We start from the raw sequence: 20,508 nt of genomic DNA, 5'->3' as shown, positions 1-20,508 counted from the left end.
ACCATTTTAAGAATTTTCAGCATAGATATAAGTGCATTCCAATCAAACAAAGCATATACTTGGCCCCAACCAATAGCAAGGAAGTCAAAAACATAGTAATGTCATTAAAAAATACAAAATCAGCAGGCTATGATGGATTGTCAATCAGTAAACTGAAAAGATGCATAGACAACATATCTGATGCCATGGCCACAGCAGTAAATGATGTAATTGCATCAGGTTGTTTCCCAGATAGTCTAAAGATAGCACAAGTAACCCCGATTTACAAGAAAGGTGATAAATCTAAAACTGAAAAATACTGCCCCATCTCAATCTTACCTGCATTTTCCAAGGTAGCTGAGAAAGTTATTTATACTAGACTAATGACATTCCTGAGTCAACACAATTTAATATTTGAAAATCAGAATGGCTTTATGAAAAACAAGTCAACTTCAGTAGCAGCAGCACAATTAATAGAAAAAAAACAGCCATAGAGAACAAGGAGTATGTAACTGGAGTGTTCCTTGATCTAGAAAAAGCTTATGATTGTGTCAACATCACCATATTATTTGACAAGCTGTGGAACCTGGGTATCATAGGAACTGGCTATGAGCTAATAAAATTGTATATGAGCAATAGAAAACAATTTGTCTTGCTTAAAACAAACAGTGGGTCTTACCCAGATAGCACAGTAAGCCGGTTTCAAACTTGTTTCCAGCTGTAAAGTTCAAGTATATAAGCTTGATCAAAGCTGGAATATTCAGGCCTGTTAGCTGGATTTAAGCTTGAAACAAACATCAAAGTTGGCAGAGTTCAAGCTATATTTCAAGCTTGACTTATCAAGCTTGGCTCCAGCTGTATCTACACACGTGGAATACAGCCTGGTATTTACAGCTTGTTTTAAGCTATATAAATATTAATCTGAATTTATTGAACCTAATTAATTAAATAAATATCAGAATGGAAATGGTGTGAAAAAATTATGAAGACATATATCTTTAAAAATTTTTATTTTCAAACTGTTTAAAATTTAATTATTCGGAAGCCCCTCCGGCCCCAGCACACAGACCAGAGCAGGATCAAAAATCACTGGCTTCTGCCGGTATAATGGTCCTGTAACAGGTAAAAGAAAATGTTAGCCATACCTAAACATAAAAAATGTAAAAAGTTGAAACTAATCAACCTAAATATAATTTATGCCCCATATCAGAAAAATAACTTTTTAAAGTAAAGATGACATTTGGGTAATTTTGCGATGACTTCATGAAGAAGCCACACATCACTATTTCTAATAGTTTCAGGGCCATTTAATCTGAATTATAAAGAAACAATTACCTGAAATCATACACACCTCATACTGTAAGCTTATAAGGAAACTAGTTTAGAAAAATGTAGACATTTTATTCTATCCACAAGTATTTTTTGGTGAGTAAAACTGAATCAAAATAAAATAAAAGATGACATCGAAATGAATTTAAGAAATTACCAGTTAAGTGGAACTGCAATGTAAAAGAACAAAAAATGTTCTCCTTGTCATATTTTAATATTGCCTTTTATTAGATTTTAGCCACATTACAAATAACAATAAAAGTAAGAAGTACCAGTAGGCCTTGCAGTATTATTTCACCTAGGGAACAACAAAATTAAGCCATCACCGATTGTAATTTGGTGTAGTCTTACCGTGGGGTTTGACTTCTGTTTTTTGACTGTTGAAGCCAGTGTCCTATGTTGGTTTTAAACTGTTCTTCGGTTGTCAAAGGAAATATTTTTCTGACTGAACCTGAAAACATAAGTGAGTTTATCATTAAAAGTAGTGGAAAGTGTTAGAGATTTACACTGGAACAAAAATTACTTTTACAATGTTGAAATTATAAAGCCACTGTATAAGGCCAGCCTGTAAACTATTGATTTTCACCAACGAGGATTGTGCACATAGCATTGTGAAAATGCTCTTCTCAAATAAGCCGTTATTTCTCTAAACCCTGTAAACATCTGATTAATAACAACCAACCCATTGAAAATCAGTGAAACATAACTACTTTCCTGATAATACTAAAAGTATGAATTCATCAGTTGTTTTCTTAAGGCCAATGGGGTGGATCCACAAGGTGGAATCTGACCAAATTTCACAAAAACCATGCCAATGCTAATCTATATTCTTCCCGAAAATTTAATTCTGTTGAGGCCTATATTAAGGTATTATCTATCTTTTTTGGGAAGGCTATATGAATAGTGTTATGCATCACTAGTCGAAGCACCATATGTCATATGTGACACAATGGAACCTAAAGTCTGCATTCCCTTAAAATATATGTATTTATTAATGTTTCTCAACTTTTTGGACCGAAGAAGGGTTAGTGTTCATTATCTTAGTACAAAAATCTCACCGCAAGTACCTACTTAACAGTACTAAATGCGCTCACATCGGAAATGTTAAGTAATGGCACTTGGTCTCATTAGTGTTTAAAACATTTTGAAGTAACAAATTTGAAGTTCACATTTGGAAAAAATGCGCATGATATATAAACCAAACCAGCATATTTTTAAGTCTTTGCTTACTTTGAATTGCTGCACAAAGCAAGGTTGAACAGAAAGCTCTTTTCCTTTCTTTCGTCTTGTCTTTTGGAGGCCTTCCTGTATATGAAAACTTCATTCCTATCTCTGACGTCAGGCATCGTTTCATACAATTGAACATTAACAATTTTGCATCTTTACCACCAAGGGTTGCAAGTAACTTCACCTGAAAATATAAATTTTCTTGATGAAGCTGTTATATCATTAAGATTCTTCAAGAAACAAAACAATACAAATAATCCAATATTTTCATATTAAGACACTGGCAACACATGTGAGTGCATATTTTAAATAAATATGAATGAATTGCGAGTGTAGATGAGTGCGATACCTCGTGTTAAGTCAAAAAATCTGTTTTCTAGCAAGGATCATTAATGAAATTGCTAAATGTTTATGATAAAATAATATTCGGACAAATTACCACAAGACTTTTGAATTCATATTGTTTCAATTTTTCCTCAGATTCATCAAATTCTTCCATTGATGATAAAGGGAGACTGTTTAGTGCCTGCTCATTACTTTCATCCGCCTCCTGATAAGTACTGTTGACACATCCTCGAGCCAATAACAGGTCAATTTTTCTGTTCAGCTGAGAGATTTCCTCAGACTGGCTAGCTGCTGCCGCTTGTAACTGGCCAAGAATGAGCCAGATCCGCTCAACATCTACAACATAGGTGGATGATTGCTCAAGTTTACTTAGCATTTAGCAAGCGTAATAGCATCTACTTTTGATTTAAATTTCTTTGCAGCCACTAAACCCAAAAAGTGTTTCAGAAAATTAATATTAATTGAAAAATTGTTAGTATTTAAATTTCTATGCTTAAATTGAAATATATAACACACATAATGTGTATTCCCTATAACATGCCTTAAAAAGGTAGTAGTTTTTGTATTACACACATTCTGGCGTAAATATCTGTGCTGACCCACTTCACACTATTGCTACTAGAAGCAGGCGGGTAAAGCTGGTCACTGAGGCTAGTTATATAAAAGAAAACACTGTACACAAAATGAGTTTCACTGCTAGGCCTAATATTATTTAACAGAGAAATAACACAAAAACTTACCCAGTGGTGCAGATTTTTCTTTTCTCGGGCAGTGTGCTGAAGCAAGTGGTGCTGAAGCAAGTGGTGCTGAAGCAAGTGGTGCTGAAGCAAGTGGTGCTGGAGGAATTTTGGCATTGGAGAATGAACTAGGCCTAGGAGTTAATGAATTTGGAGGGATGGAAGACCACATTTCACGAACTTCCATACCAGTAGATGGTGAGGATGAGAATGAAGCTGAAAAAGAATCAAGAGATGGATACGGATGAACTGTGACACGGTTGGTCTTACATTTTTTCTTCGGCATGTAATCTTCATCGCTCGATTCTTCTCCTGGCAACATTATGTCTTTTGCCTTCCTTTTTCTCTTCACCCCAATTTCTTCTTCACTTTCGAGGTTTGATGTTTCTTCAGCTTTTCGAAGATGCTCTCTTGCATCGTTGTATGTTGTTACAATTCATACAAAGAATAAATTTAATTTGTGTACAGCTCTAACTGCAATTTCATCTCATAGAGAAAATAGCCTTGTCAAAAGCTATTGGTGGAAATAACAGTTGTCAGTAAGCATAAATACATTTACTGGTACTGCATGACATTAAATTGCCACAACAGGCTCAAAGTAACTATAAGCCTAATTCAAATGTACTGCATCACTAAAATTGTTTTATGAAAGTGAACTTTACACAGTTTGACCTATGTAATAATAAAAATACATGTTTTTTGATGGAAATTGTAGGAAATTCAAAAAGAAGGTTTTTCCAAAAACTAAACTGTGAATAATACAATTTTTCTATTTCTCGCACTTATACAAGCTTAGATATAAATTTATATGATGTGACTTAGATTTCAAGAAAAAAAAACTCAAACTGACAAACTATATGTAACTGAGTTTTAATAACATTAGATTCTTGAGATCAAATGACATTAGGATTTACTTAGATTAGGTAAGGTAAAATTTTAGAATAGCCGACATGCATAGTGCAGAAAGTTGGCAACATTGTTTTAACATAGCACTCTGAATTTGTGGCACATTTTGAAAAGTGAATTCACGCTGTTCCTCCTCTATGGTTGACAGGTTCTCGATGTAATACCCTTGTCCTCTATCACTCTATTGGCTAACAATATTCCTGGGAAGAAAGTGCTGTTGCCAACATTGGTCGAGTCTCAGCTATGCATGTGTCGGCTATTGTAAAATTAAGCCTATAGTATTTAAAACCAGTTTACTTACCATATTTTTTCATTAAAGATATCTTATGAGAACTCCAGGATTGTAATGGTAAGGCTTCTTCCCTCAATAATTTATTTCTTTTGCTATCAGTGGTCACAGGTGGGTATAAACATGTGGTCCCATCATTCTGAATCCAGCATAAGGCTATTATTCCTAGAGCATCATCTTCTTCAGGAAATTTTACTATGGCAAATTTGTATTTTTCATTTGTCAGCTCCATTTCCTAACCCATATAAAAACAAAACATCAGTAATTAAAATGAACAAAATATCTGAATGATTGACTTTGATTTCAGACTTTGTCTGTGTGTACTCATGCACACACCTTAAGTACTTCATAATACCTAAACATACCTATAGTAAATAATTAAATTTATAGGATAGTATTTTAAGACACGAGGGAGGTTATATACTGTAGCTGGTTATATTTTTAAGTATTTTATTTTTTATTTTGGGTTTAAAATTTCAGAATTTTAATACTGGATGTATGGGGATAAATTTCAAAATTAAACTCCAACAACAGAACTTTTAAAAATATAATCAGCTGGTAAAGTATAAGCACATGGTTAATATGTTCACTGAATGAGCATGACTAGTGAGAGTGATGAATGAGCATAGTTGGATGAATAAAACTCTGGATGTCTCCCACAGTTTTCAGTTTGTTTCCAGATAATTTTTCAGAATGGCAATAAAACAATTCAAAATTTGGACCAAATTAGTATCTAATTAGCTAGGTCCCCGAACTTTTCAATATTTACAGTATTGATTTTTTAAAACATTTTTAAAGAGAATAAAATAACCTCTTAGTCCAATATATTATTAAATTACACAACAAACAATAAAATACATGACATCTCTTATTACCTGGATAAATTTGTGGATGAATAAAACTCTGGATGTTTCCCAAAGTTTTTAGTTTGTTTCCTGATAATTTTTCAGAAAATCCTGTAGAAGTGAATTGTTTATCACTTGTATTAGTCCACTCTAATGTATGCAGCAGAGGTAGTGTTACATTTTTACTGCCTAGTGTTAAAAGCACCAGTTTCTCCTTAATGTCAGAGACTGGCCTTATGTGTACATCAGACATATTTCGTACAACAGTAATATTAACATCTGAACTTTTACAAAAAGGAAGTCCAAAAAAATCACAAACAGTCATAAACTGTTTACAAAGAATGACCATTGTACACAAGGAATTGGAATAGATGAAGTTTTCAACAATAACAATACTTCCATCATTCATCATACAGCATGAGTTTGGAGTTGATGTAGTTATTTTAAAATTTTTAAATTTTGCTGTGTTGTACTGCTGATCAGGATTACAACCATCAAAAACAGGTCCAGAATAATGTTGACATTCGAAAATTGGATAAAGTTCATTGACTTCATTGTCACTGACTGGACTAATGGTGGAGTTAGAAATTTCAGCTAAACGTTTCACAACTTGCTGCAAAGGTTTATTTCCTTTTCTAACACATTTCTTCAGAGAAAATAAAAAAATTTCAAATTTAAAGGTACTGCATCCATCTAAGGGGCCAAATACTGATATATCATCAGCAATATGAATCAGTCCATGAAAATTGTGTGTTATATACTTCTGCCCAAATAATGATTGAAAAGTTTGTACAAAATGAAGAAGAAGACCTTTGGCATATTCCTGGTGTTGATAACAAAATTTTTTGCTGAGGAGTAGGGTCATGGCAATATAGAGAGATAAAAAGTTGTTATAAATTTCTTTCTGTTCAGGCAACAAAATATCGTACAATACAAGTGGTCCAGTATAAAGCAAAAACTGTCTAAATTCTGTAGCTTTCCATCTTTTCACTTCATCAAGACCTCGGGGTTTTCTACAAAATTCTACTGGAATGCTTGCTTTTAGAGATAATAAATTAGAACTTATACTATCAATAATCCTACTAGGTAGTTTTAAAGGGGCAGGTCCAAACATCCAAACATAAATCATTGTTCTCATTACCCCTAAACACACTAAGTGCACATAGTCAAGTGGGAAAGATGATACCATATGCAGACTAGGGATGGTGGTCAATGAGGTGTCACCAGTATTGAATTCTGTGTCTTCTTTGTTTACAAATCCCTCATGGGTACGAGGCAGACTGTCAAATATAGGAAAAGTCATCCTATTATCAAAGAAAGACCCTTCCTGTTTACATCTGGTGCACGAGAAATATCTGTTGTGACCTTTAATGCCTAAAATAAAAGCTTTGGCAGGGGCATCACAACAAATTCCCTTGATCCTGACAGCTATATTTTTGCCATTACAAATTAAACCATTCCTGATTAGGCCAACAATTTCTTCTACAAAATCATTTAGAAATTCAAAACAACTACTGGGTTTCTTTAATCCAAAATAAATGCCAATAGGAAAAACAGTTGATGACAAGGATGGAATATTTAATACAGAGCCTAAAATTGGCCACAGCTCACCGCTATTACTGTGAAGTAAAGGTAATCCGTCAATTCCAATCATTAAATCAATATGCTGTAAAGAACTGAAAATATGTTGTGCACTAGCAAACATTTTCTTTAACTGGTTTGAAATACCAATGTGGCAGTACTGGCCAGAGCTTACATTTTTTACTTGAATGCATCTTGGAGTCTTTAGAATAGTTCTTGCATCTGATGGAAGAGATTTAAAGCAGTCATGTGATCGAAGAATACACAACAAAGCTGTCAATGCCACATTTGTAATGCTAAACTGAACAGACCAGTTAGCTAATTCAGATTTGAGCTCTTCCATTTGAAACTTGGAATCAAAGCAGTCATCACTGTCTGAACCGTATGATAAAGGATATTGATCCAACAACTCAAAAACCTGGTTCGATGTTGAGGCCCTATCATTACTTTCAGAAGGTTCACTATTAAATGATGATCCAGTGGCACTATTACACGATAATGGTTGAAGTTGACTCCCAGGATTTGGATCATTGGAAACATCTCTCTCAGCAGCTACAACAGAGTGCCCTACACTTTTCTCATAAAGCTTCAACAGCCGTTTCCGTTTCCCCTCCTGAGAAAGAGAATTGAACAGTTTCCTGTTTGACATTCCTGAAATAAAACAGAATAATTTAGTTGGGATTGACAAAATAAGGAAAATTACATATGGAAGCAATGGATGTCTCAGGGAAGAAAAAATAGAGCTATTATTATTCAGCTTTCATAAACTGAATTTGTTGGTGAAATTTAATATTTTTTTTAAGGTTACATGATGGAATATTAATTTGAATTACTATTTAATACAGGCCTCTAAAGAATCCATATTTGAAAAAATAAAATTAAAAACATCTCTTAAGCATGTATACATTTGTTTATTAACTTCCATGCTTTCGTTGAAAATTTTAGAGCAATGCCAGCATTACGGGTGGGACATTGTACTAATTTGTGCTAGTATTTTCATGTTTACATTTAGGAATCTTAAGTTATTTTAAGTGAAGTTACTGTTTTAAGCAACAAATTGATACTCTTCATTCCAAAAAAATACAGTGTTCAAATATACATACTGAACTGTCTGTAATGCAATACATAATACCAGTGCTATGGGTGGGACAAATCTGACACAGAACTGAACAATTTTGACATCTGAACAATATTTCTGCTTTGATAGTGTCCACAATTCAGCCAAGCCACATACAAATGAAGCTTACATTCGTCTATTAAAGAAACATGTTGCTATTAGAAAAAGAATTAGGTTGCACCAATGCATGACACTATATATAACTGTATAGTTATGGGTGGGACAAATTGTCTGTTGTATGATTTGCATAGAATATTAAATTGCAATATGTTGTTCAACTAAACACACACTATTTAAGCTAAATACAACATTAAAAAGGTACAAACATTCACAATAAACTCAGATTTTTTTTTAAGTTCTAGTCAAATGAGAAGTGTCCCCTGTTGTTCATAAATGTTGGAATATGGTAAGGTTTCTCAACAGTACTACAATCATTCTCAATAGATTCATCCTTCACAGTACAGCCCAGATCCAAAATTAATATGCTTAACTTTTTCCAGGCATGAGTCACAAATTTTGTGTCCATCATCAATGAAAGAATTAAAAGCTTCAAGAAAATCTCTCACGACTGATGGCGTAATAACAGACTGCAACTCTGATTTTACTGTTGCCCCAACTTTAAGAGGAAATACGGAAGCGTCCGATCCCGCCCGTCTGCTTTGACCCATGACGTCACAAATATGGCGGAAACAAAAACAAACACACACACTTTCCACAAGAAGCCTAATGACACTAACGGGACAAGCGCGGGAAATGGGGTGTTTTGGGTGGGGGGCAAACTAAATATAAACAAATTTAGACGCCTTGTGTAGCTACAACGTGTAAGTGAAGACAGCCATGCATGAATACCCACCCACCTCCCCAGGGGTCGTAACCCCTGCAACCCATAGAAGATAAAGATGCTTCAGTAGCTGATTTTTTTGTCTTTAAAAAAAAAAAAAAAAATCTCACGGGATAGAACGAACAGATCAGAAAGATAAATATAATAAACTAAAACAGAAATTGGAGGAAACAGATAATTAAAATAAGTAATAAGTGTTTTTAAATTAAAAAAAAAAAAATCTCACGAGATAGAACGAACAGATCAGAAAAGTAAATAAAATAACATAACACAGAACTGGAGACAGCCACACTCAAACCAAACTCCGTGCCATCATGACGTCACACACGACAACACCCTTACGTCATGGCTTATAAACGCTTGTGGCGCTTCCCGTGGACGTCTATGGAAGCTATGCTGCGCGCGCATCTGCTGTACAGCCTTCCAGGGAAATTACAGTTTATTTCAAGCTTGGGAAAATTATTTTAATTCAAGCTAAATTTTTACAGCTTGATGTAAATTGTGTAACAGGTTGATTTTTCAATCTTGAATTTTCAACTGAACCTAAACTCAATACCCACCTTGAAACAAGCTGTGTAACAGGTTGATTTTTCAATCTTGAATTTTCAACTGAATCTAAACTCAATATCCACCTTGAAATAAGCTTGAGTGCTAGCTGGGTACAAATCTAAAATTACTGATATCAAATATGGAGTGCCTCAAGGTTCTGTCTTGGGACCCTTTCTTTTCTTGATTTATGTTAATGATATACAGTATTGTTCTCCCAACTGTACAAAAATATTGTATGCAGATGACACATCAATAGTGTGTAAACACAAAGACTATGAGAGTCTGGAGGTGCTGTGCAACTGTGTAACTAATGAATATAATAGAGGGAAACATTCCACGTGGGAAAAATTATATATAAAAACAAAGATGAGGTGACTTACCGAACGAAAGCGCTGGCAGGTCGATAGACACACAAACAAACACACAAAATTCAAGCTTTCGCAACAAACTGTTGCCTCATCAGGAAAGAGGGAAGGAGAGGGGAAGACGAAAGGAAGTGGGTTTTAAGGGAGAGGGTAAGGAGTCATCCCAATCCCGGGAGCGGAAAGACTTACCTTAGGGGGAAAAAAGGACAGGTATACACACGCACATATCCATCCACACATACAGACATAAGCAGACATATTTAAAGATTAATGAAATAGTCAAGATTACTGAAATAGTCAAGTATTTTAATGAAAGCCATCTAAATGTAAGTGCTTCAAAGACTGCAATGATGGAATTTAATACAAGGAAACAAATAGAATTTGACATAAAATTAGCCATAGGAAATGACATTGTAAAAAAAGGAAAAATGGACAAAGTTCTTGGGAATTACAATCCAGGACAGCCTCAAATGGGACATGCATATCGATTCTGTAGCATGTAAGCTGTCGAAGAATGTGTTTGGTATAAATTGTTGTTGTTGTTGTTGTTGTTGTTGTTGTTGTTGTGGTCTTCAGTCCTGAGACTGGTTTGATGCAGCTCTCCATGCTACCCTATACTCTGCAAGCTCCTTCATCTCCCAGTACTTACGGCAACCTACATCCTTCTGAATCTGCTTAGAGTATTCATCTCTTGGTCATCCTCTACGATTTTTACCCTCCATGCTGCCCTCCAATGCTAAATTTCTGATCCCTCGATGTCTCAGAACATGTCCTACCAACCGATCCCTTCTTTTAGTCAAGTTGTACCACAAGCTCCTCTTCTCCCCAATTCTATTCAGTACCTCCTCATTAGTTATGTGATCTACCCATCTAATCTTCAGCATTCTTCTGTAGCACCACATTTCGAAAGCTTCTATTATCTTCTTGTCCAAACTAGTTATCATCCATATTTCACTTCCATACATGGCTACTTTCAGAAACGACTGCCTGACACTTAAATCTATACTCAATGTTAACAAATTTCTCTTCTTCAGAAACGCTTTCCTTGCCATTGCCAGTCTACATTTTATATCCTCTCTACTTCGACCATCATCAGTTATTTTGCTCCCCAAATAGCAAAACTCTTTTACTACTTTAAGTGTCTTATTTCCTAATCTAATTCCCTCAGCATCACCCGACTTAATTCGACTACATTCCATTATCCTTGTTTTGCTTTTGTTGATGTTCATCTTATACACTCCTTTCAAGACACTGTCCATTCTGTTCAACTGCACTTCCAAGTCCTTTGCTGTCTCTGACAGATTTACAATGCCATCAGCGAACCTCAAAGTTTTTATTTCTTCTCCATGGATTTTAATACCTACTCCCAATTTTTCTTTTGTTTCCTTTACTGCTTGCTCAATATACAGATTGAATAACATCGGGGATAGGCTACAACCCTGTCTCACTCCCTTCCCAACCACTGCTTCCCTTTCGTGCCCCTTGACTCTTATAACTGCCATCTGGTTTCTGTACAAATTGTAAATAGCCTTTCGCTCCCTGTATTTTACCCCTGCCACCTTCAGAATTTGAAAGAGAGTATTCCAGTCAACATTGTCAAAAGCTTTCACTAAGTCTACAAATGCTAGAAACGTAAGTTTGCCTTTCCTTAATCTTTCTTCTAAGATAAGTCGTAGGGTCAGTATTGCCTCACGTGTTCCAACATTTCTATGGAATCCAAACTGATCTTCCTCGAGGTCAGCTTCTAACAGTTTTTCCATTCGTCTGTAGAGAATACGCGTTAGTATTTTGCATCCGTGACTTATTAAACTGATTGTTTGATAATTTTCACATCTGTCAGCACCTGCTTTCTTTGGCATTGGAATTATTATATTCTTCTTGAAGTCTGAGGGTATTTCGCCTGTCTCATACAACTTGTTCACCAGATGGTAGAGTTTTGTCAGGACTGGCTCTCCCAAGGCCGTCAGTAGTTCTAATGGAATGTTGTCTACTCCCGGGGCCTTGTTTCGACTCAGGTCTTTTAGTGCTCTGTCAAACTCTTCACGCAGTATCATATCTCCAATTTCATCTTCATCTACATCCTCTCCCATTTCCATAATATTGTCCTCAAGTACATCGCCCTTGTATAGACCCTCTACATACTCCTTCCACCTTTCTGCTTTCCCTTCTTTGCTTAGAACTGGGTTTCCGTCTGAGCTCATGATATTCATACAAGTGTTTCTCTTTTCTCCAAAGGTCTCTTTAATTTTCCTGTAGGCAGTATCTATCTTTCCCCTAGTAGATAAGCCTCTACATCCTTACAGTTGTCCTCTAGCCATCCCTGCTTAGCCATTTTGCACTTCCTGTCGATCTCATTTTTGAGACGTTTGTATTCCTTTTTGCCTGCTTCACTTGCTGCATTTTTGTATTTTGTCCTTTCATCGATTAAATTTGGTATCTCTTCTGTTACCCAAGGATTTCTACTAACCCTCATCTTTTTACCTACTTTTATCCTCTGCTGCCTTCACTATTTCATTCCTCAAAGCTACCCATTCTTCTTCTACTGTATTTCTTTCCCCATTCCTGTCAATTGTTCCCTTTTGCTCTCCCTGAAACTCTGTACAACCTCTGGTTTAGTCAATTTATCCAGGTCCCATCTCCTTGAATTCCCACCTTTTTGCAGTTTCTTCAGTTTTAATATACAGTTCATAACCAATAGATTGTAGTCATAGTCCACATCTGCCCCTGGAAATGTCTTACAATTTAAAACCTAGTTCCTAAATCTCTGTCTTACCATTATATAATCTATCTGAAACCTTCTAGTATCTCCAGGATTCTTCCATGTATACAACCTTCTTTTATGATTCTTGAAGCAAGTGTTAGCTATGATTAAGTTATGCTCTGTGCAAAATTCTACCAGACGGCTTCCTCTTTCATTTCTTACCCCCCATCCATATTCACCTAGTATGTTTCCTTCTCTCCCCTTTCCTACTCTCGAATTCCAGTCACCCACAACTATTAAATTTTCGTCTCCCTTCACCACCTGAATAATTTCTTTTGTCTCATCATACATTTCATCAGTTTCTTCATCATCTAGCTAGTTGGCATATAAACTTGTACTACTGTAGTAGGCTTGGGCTTCGTGTCTATCTTGGGCACAATAATGCATTCACTATGCTATAAATATGATTAGCAAATATTGTAAGGACATGTGTGTACTAAAAACTGCTTATCATGCTCTATTCTCATCAAATTTAAACTATGCTGCAGAAATATGGGGTGCAACAATTCAAGCCAACCTAAGCACATTATTAATACTACAGAAAAAAGTTATCAGTATTATTTGTGGTGCCAAACCTCGAGAATCATGTCGGAATCTGTTCCCAAAATTAGGTGTGCTTACCATTATAGGTGTATACATATTGAAAGTTATATTGCTTGTGAAAACAATAAATCCAAATTTCAACTGTGACCTGCACCAGTACGATACAAGGCAAAAGTTCAGATACCATGTAAATAGCCAGAGAATAGCTTTATATGAAAAAAATGCACTTCATGTTGGGCTGTAACTAGCCAATGCCCTACCAAAAAGTCTCACAACCCTTCCTACTAACAAATTAAAAGATCAGCTAATAAGAATTCTAATTAAAAACCCTTACTATTCCCTAGACGAGTATTATATCTGTATGAAAAAGTGCTTCATAAGTATGTCAAGCTCATAGTTTTAATATAATGTTTATAACAACAATATTTATAATATTGTGATTGTATACTACCAAATGTAAAATACATCCAAATGTAAAAAAATGTAAAATTTATTAATAGAAACAAATCTTTAGTTTGTAATTTATAAACTTACGTATTCAGAAGAATAATCTGTATGATGTCCTGAAACTGTATTATTTCTAGGGATTGTATTTAATTATTCGATGTTGAATAAATATTATTATTATTATCATTATTATTATTATTCTGGCAAAAGATATGAAAGCTTTCACTGATGCTGAATTAGTGATGCATTGTATGATGACTGTTTCTGAAACTTCGTTTCAAAATTTCTCCAACTGTAAACAAATATCAGCTGAAATAAATAAGCTCACACTTTTAGTATCTACCTTTCGACGTCGTATAGAAGATATTTCAAAATATATGTTTGAGGCAGTAATTAATAAAGTCAAACTATCCAAATACTTGCATGTGATTACAGTACCTTTAAAAAAGGGGATAAAAGCATTGTTACAAACTATCGCTCAATATCCCTATTAACTACCTTCTCGAAAATTCTAGAAAAACTCATGCACAGGAGGATTGTAGACCATCTCAACTTCCACAGTATCTTAAGCAAAAATCAGTTTGGGTTTCGTGCCGGTCTTTGTACTGAACAGGCAATATTCTCTTTCAGCAACCAAGTTTTGGAAGCCATTAACAAAAAAATGTCTCCAGTGGGTATTTTTTGTGATCTTACGAAAGCCTTTGACTGTGTAAACCACCAAATTCTTTGGAAAAAGGCAGAATACTATGGTTTAGGTGGTACTGTTGGCTTGTGGCTACAATCATATCTACAGGATCGGAAGCAGACTGTAATGCTAAATGGCTCTTCTGGAGAACCTGCCTCGTCTGAATGGGGCACGATAACGTGTGGTGTGTCTCAAGGCTCCGTTTTGGGCCCACTGCTTTTCCTCATCTTTATTAATGATCTTCCTCTTTGTTCTGAGACAAACAGCACATTTACCCTGTTTGCTGATGATACCACAATTCTAATTGACGATTTGATTGATCATGATCTTGAAAAAACTACAAATACTGTTTTTAATGACATCTTAAATTGGTTCTCCTCAAATGGTCTCTCGCTCAATGCAGATAAAACTCATTATATGAGGTTCCATACATCACAAAGTAATCCCAAACTCATTATATGAGGTTCCATACATCACAAAGTAATCCCGATGAAATTAACATAAAATGTAGAGATCAACCAATACAGAAAGTTGAAGACACAAAATTCCTGGGTGCTTACATAGACAGTAAATGTAATTGGTCAGTTCACATTCTTCATCTATGTAAAAAACTTAGCTCGGCAACATTTGCATTACGGGTAATTTCTTCAGTGGCTGAAGTTGACACTATTAAGGTTGCCCACTTTGGCTACTTCCACTCATTGATGTCATATGCTATCATATTCTGGGGGAACCAACCACTTGCAAATAAAGTTTTCACCATCCAAAAAAAAGCAATCAGAATAATGTGTGGCGTCCATCAAAGACACTCTTGCAGGCACTTGTTTCGGAAGATAGGTATCCTAACAACTGCCTCACAGTATATTTTTTCCTTGCTGACCTTTGTGTGCAAAAATTATTCCATCTACCAAGACAACAGTAAATTCCATGGTTATAACACCAGAAACAAAAACAATCTACATTTAGAAATGAAACGTCTCACTCTGGTACAAAAAGGAGTTTACTACTCCAGCATTAAGCTGTTCAATGCTCTACCACTACATATCAAATGTGTTCATACAGAACTGCCAAAATTTAAACAAGTTCTCAAAGATTACCTGACAGAGAAATCTTATTATACTGTGGATGAATACCTGAAAGAAAATGTATACTATCACTAAACTTATTGTGTCTAGAAGTAGTTGAATTGATTTTATTGTGCATTTGGGTATTAGCGCACTTTTTGTAACAACAGATTGGCTGTACATGTATTTACTCTTGTAGGCCTAATATATGATTTAACTTTGTGCTCTTATCTTTAACCTTTATTTGAAACTCCTTTTTCTGTCAAATGGTAGTTATGTTATCGAGCTGACATTGTATCTGTTACTGTATTTATAGTATGTCTTACTTAAACTATGTACAATTTGCCATTGAATTGCCCTTGTATTTATTGTAAGTTTAAATTGAAACCTGTGCAATTTGACACGTTCCATATCCTTGTGATTGACTCACTAACTGGATCTACGGAACAAGAAATAAATAAATAAACAAATAAATAAAGTACAGATTTAGCTTTGATGCCTCAGTTTTCATTATTTGTGTGTTACTGCACAAATGATGGGATAATAGAGGAAGATTTTTTAGCAATTATAACCATGAAAGATAACACAAAAGGATGTGATTTTTTGGGTGCAATTAAAGAATTTGTAACAAAAAATGACTTATCTATGAGCAAATTAATATCAGTGTGTACAGATAGTTGTCCATCAATGATGGACGTCAACAACGGTTTGATAGCACTGATTAAGAAGGAACAGAATTTGCCAAATTTACTCTCCATTCACTGCTTACTGCATCAAGAAAGTTAGGCATGTCAAATTTCAAATACCAAATTCAAGAATGTTATCCAAACAGTTATAAGCATTATAAATTTCATTCGTGCCCGTGAACTTAATCACCAAAAATTTAAAGAACTTCTGAAGGTATTGCAAGCTTGTTACAGTGATGTTCTCCTACATGCTGCTGTCAGATGGCTAAGCAAAGGAAAAGTGCTGGAATGGTTCATCAATTTGAAATCTGAAATTATTTTATTCTTACAACAAAGTGGCAAAAATTATCCTGAACTTGATGATGATGATGATGATGAATGGTGGATACCTGCAGTTTTTTGACCAATATTACACAAAAATTCAACACACTTAACCTGGAATTACAAGGACCAAACAAGATTATTGGGCAAATGACTAAAAATATTTGCATTTGAAGCCAAACTGCAATTATATATAAATGAACTCAAAGTTTATTTTTATTTATTTATTGTGTTTTTTTTTTTTTTTTTTTTTTTTTTTTGCATGGAGACACCAACTGGTGTCTTTTGCAAACGTCATAGCATTGTTTTACAAGTTTAGTAATATATATATATATATATATATATATATATATATATATACAATAATTTATTTTAGTTTAATATTAATATTCACTTAAAGAGTATAAACACTTGTCAATCAAGAAATGTTTCAGTTTCACTTTGAATAAGTTCCCTTTGTGGCACCTTATAGAGCTCGGTAATCTGTTGTACCATATTTGACCACTACTGCGTGGACTATGGTCTGTTGTTTTTAATTTTGTTCTTTGTCTGTAGTAGCAGTCTTTATTTCTTGTATTATAGGCACACATATCAGAGCAATTTGTTTCTTTGTTTTGATGTGTCACAAAAAATATAATTAATTTGTAAAGATACAGTGAGTAGACTGCATGAATCTCTATACCCTAATCCATGGATAATTCTGATTGCTCTTTTCTGTAGGGTTAATATTCTGTTCATATGTATGTCGGCAGCACAACCCCATATCTCTATCCCGTAATTAATCTGTGCAAAAATGGTTCCATAATAAATTGTTTTTAATGTCTGATGTGGAACTACTTTTGATAACTGGCTGATTAGATGTAATGAACTGCTGATTTTATTGCATAAAAATTTGATATGGTTCACCCATCTTAGATTTTCATCTAGGTGAATACCTAGGAATCTGCAGCCTTCTGAGTCCACTACTTCAATTCCACCTATGTTACTGATAGAGGTTTGGTGTGAGTCTGTAAGTTTAAATGGCAATAACTGAGATTTACTGATATTAACTTTCAAACCTTGATCTTGGAAATAAGTAGTTATTTGCTGTAGTCCCTCAGTTGCTACCAACGTTAACTCATCATTTTGTTTACCAAGAAATAACAGTGAGGTATCGTCTGCATAGGTTACCAATTGGGAGTTGAAAGGTTGCTCTATATCATTTATGTACACTAGGAAAAGGAAAGGGCCCAAAATTGAGCCCTGAGGTACACCTTGTGTGACTGTCTCATATTTGGACTGGAATTTAACGATCTGATTATTGATTTTGTAAGTCAGCTTTGTACACTGCATGCGGTTAAATAAATATGTAGCCAGCAATTGCATGGATGCAGCATTTACATTGTATGACTCAAGTTTACTTAAAAGTAACTCATGGTTTACCGAGTCAAAGGCTTTAGTAAGGTCTAGAAATATGCCAGCTGTTTGCATTCCTTGATCAAGGGCACCATACGTTTTGTGAAGAAATTCCGTAATTGCTGTGATAGTACTATTATCTTTTCGGAATCCGTGTTGTGTCGCTGTTAGGAACTTATTTTTCAAGAAATAGTCACTAAGTTGTGTCAGCAGCACAACTTCAAATACTTTGCTGAAGACAGGTATTAATGATATGGGCCTGAAATTTGAAACCTCTTCCTTGGATCCTTTTTTATGCACTGGTTCAACTGTGCTCCATTTCAATACATTTGGAAATGTATGTTCTCTGATACTGCAGTTTACCAGGTGGGTGATTATTTTAACTAATTCCTTATTACATTTTTTAATCACGATACTACTCAAACCATCCCATCCAGATGAGAACTTATTCTTTAGGTTATTTATTATCCTGCCTATTTCTTTTTCACTTACTTGTTTGAATTCAAAAGGTGGCTCTTCAAAGGGGCAGAGCTTCACCTCACTACTCACAACTGTGTTATTAATTGGACTAACAGTTGCAGATATAAAGTATTTATTGAAAACATTGCAGACTTTATTAGGATCTTTAATTGTGTTTCCTTCATGTCTTATAATTAAAATTTCAGTTTCTGGCTTCGGTGTGGCTTTGCGAAATTGATTTACAATTCTCCATGAGGTCTTGGCTATATTGTCTGATTGAGCTATTTCACTGCTGTATATCTGTTTTCTTAGATTTGAAAGCTCTTTCTTAAAGATTTTCTTGGCTTCGTTGTACTTGGCCTTAAAAACCTGCAGGTTTGTTGACTTGTGTAACACATCCAGGTCCTGGATGTTTTGCCTGAGTTTTATCATATTTGCTGGAAGTATCAGTCTGTTGGTTTTTGCACTTTGGTTATGGGTGAACACTCTTTGTATTTTCTTAACAGGGCAGCATCTGTCAAAGTGTCTTAGCATAGTATCATAGAATTTGGCCCATTTGTTTTCAGATCCTTCAGTCTGGTAAACCAGATCCCAGTCCTCTATAGCTAATTTATTTCTTAGGGCAAGGATGTTACCCTCTTTTAGGATTCTTTTATTTTCGATAACTTTTGTCATTTTTGGGATGCTTGTGTTTACATACTCTACAAGCTGGCATTTGTGGTCAGAGTAGTGAAAATCCATATTCCAGCACCTAACACTGTCTTTAGTATGTTTACATAGTATAACGTAATCAATTCTGCTAGATGTGGACTTTGTTACCCTGGTATCGCTATTTACTGCATTTATGAGATTATATGAGTTAAGAGTATCTATTAACCTTATATTACACAAACTGGAAGATGTTGCCTCAATATTCAGATCACCAAGTATAGTTAGGTCACTGGGACCACAACATCCCACTACTCTACTAAATATGTCTATGAAGCTAACTACATCAGCCTTTGCTGGATGGTAAATCCTAATAACTTTATGTTTTCTCATAACCCCTCTATACTCTTTGGTGTGGACTTCAATGCCTGTCACTTCAATCAAGCCTTCTTTGTTGTACTGGTCTAGATAGTTTATTTTCTTGTACTCGAGATTCTCACTAATGTAAACTGCCACACCACCACCCTTATGTTGCTGTCTACAATAACTATTTGCTAAGGAGTAGCCCTCTAGTTTATAGTAAATAATTTCATCAGATTTTAATCCATGCTCAGTTAACACTACTATATGAGGTGACTGTTCACTTACAAAAACCTGTAATATATTAAGCTTATTTCTAAGGTACTGTATGTTTAGGTGCATGAGCCTTAGTGGTATTTTTAACTGATCACTCTGATTATCTTCCTTTAAAATGCACTGAGTTGGTTCACTTACATAAGTTCTGGATCCAGGCACTAAAAGTGTTCCTGTTCTTTGGCGATCTTGCATTTCTCGATCTACTACCCAACCTGGCTTCTGTCTGTCTAGTTGTCAAGGTAGCTGTTGAGGTGCCTTCTTGCTCCGTACAGTCCGAGGAGTTGCCGAGCTGCCTGGTGTTGCAGTAACTGGAGTTGTATACTCCACCACATTTGATTGAGTAAGTGATGCTGAAGAGTCTGCAGTTGATGCAACAGCTTCTGTTGTTTTAACTAGCTGTCTTGGCCAGTTGTTTTTACCCAGTCCTGGGAATTTGTAAAAGATCTCTCTAATTTTCCGACTGTTACTATGCTCTGATCAGGCTTAACTGTTACAAAAACTATTTACCAAAACATGAAAGAATATTTGGAAGCCTGTTTGGAACAAATAAAAAACACATTTGCAGGTGTTAGAAATATTCAAAGCTATTTCACTCTCGTAGAGAACCCTTGGCATGTTGGACATGATGATCTCAAATTATTCTGCCAATATGGATTTCCTAAAACTAATTTGCTAAATGAAATAATCAAACTTCAGCATGACACACAGCTTAAAGCTCTGTTTATAGAACATCATGAAACACAACAGTACAAT

General features: G+C 35.1%; 1 protein-coding gene across 5 annotated transcripts; it reads right to left on the bottom strand.

Moving 5' to 3' along the window:
- Positions 1-972: 972 nt before the first annotated feature.
- On the bottom strand, positions 973-20,174 carry LOC124777770. Of its 5 annotated transcripts, XM_047253278.1 has the most exons (8): positions 19,894-20,174; positions 5,688-5,768; positions 4,825-5,047; positions 3,621-3,833; positions 2,975-3,216; positions 2,539-2,719; positions 1,660-1,759; positions 973-1,092 (listed from the first exon to the last, which is right to left on the bottom strand). In XM_047253278.1, exons 3-8 carry the CDS (start codon positions 5,042-5,044, stop codon positions 1,059-1,061), a joined length of 990 nt encoding a protein of 329 aa, XP_047109234.1. In that variant the 5' UTR covers positions 5,045-5,047; positions 5,688-5,768; positions 19,894-20,174; the 3' UTR covers positions 973-1,058. The 5 variants fall into 5 exon arrangements, with proteins under 5 accessions (XP_047109234.1, XP_047109232.1, XP_047109233.1 ...); XM_047253276.1 differs by lacking the exon at positions 5,688-5,768; XM_047253277.1 differs by lacking the exon at positions 19,894-20,174 and having other exon boundaries at positions 5,688-5,816.
- Positions 20,175-20,508: the final 334 nt, after the last annotated feature.

The sequence above is a fragment of the Schistocerca piceifrons genome, chromosome 2 (genome assembly GCF_021461385.2).
Source record: "Schistocerca piceifrons isolate TAMUIC-IGC-003096 chromosome 2, iqSchPice1.1, whole genome shotgun sequence".
Taxonomy (NCBI): Eukaryota; Metazoa; Arthropoda; class Insecta; order Orthoptera; family Acrididae; genus Schistocerca; species Schistocerca piceifrons.
The sequence above is the reverse complement of the archived record's forward strand: the minus strand, read 5'-3'. Positions and strand labels throughout refer to the sequence as shown.

Excerpts from the sequence above, each read along its gene's own strand:
- LOC124777770 (XM_047253275.1), bottom strand. The coding sequence starts at position 7,887 with ATGTCAAACAGGAAACTGTTCAATTCTCTTTCTCAGGAGGGGAAACGG. Across the intron at positions 5,048-5,687 it reads TCATCCACAAATTTATCCAG|GAAATGGAGCTGACAAATGA; the intron begins GTAATAAGAGAT and ends TATATGGGTTAG.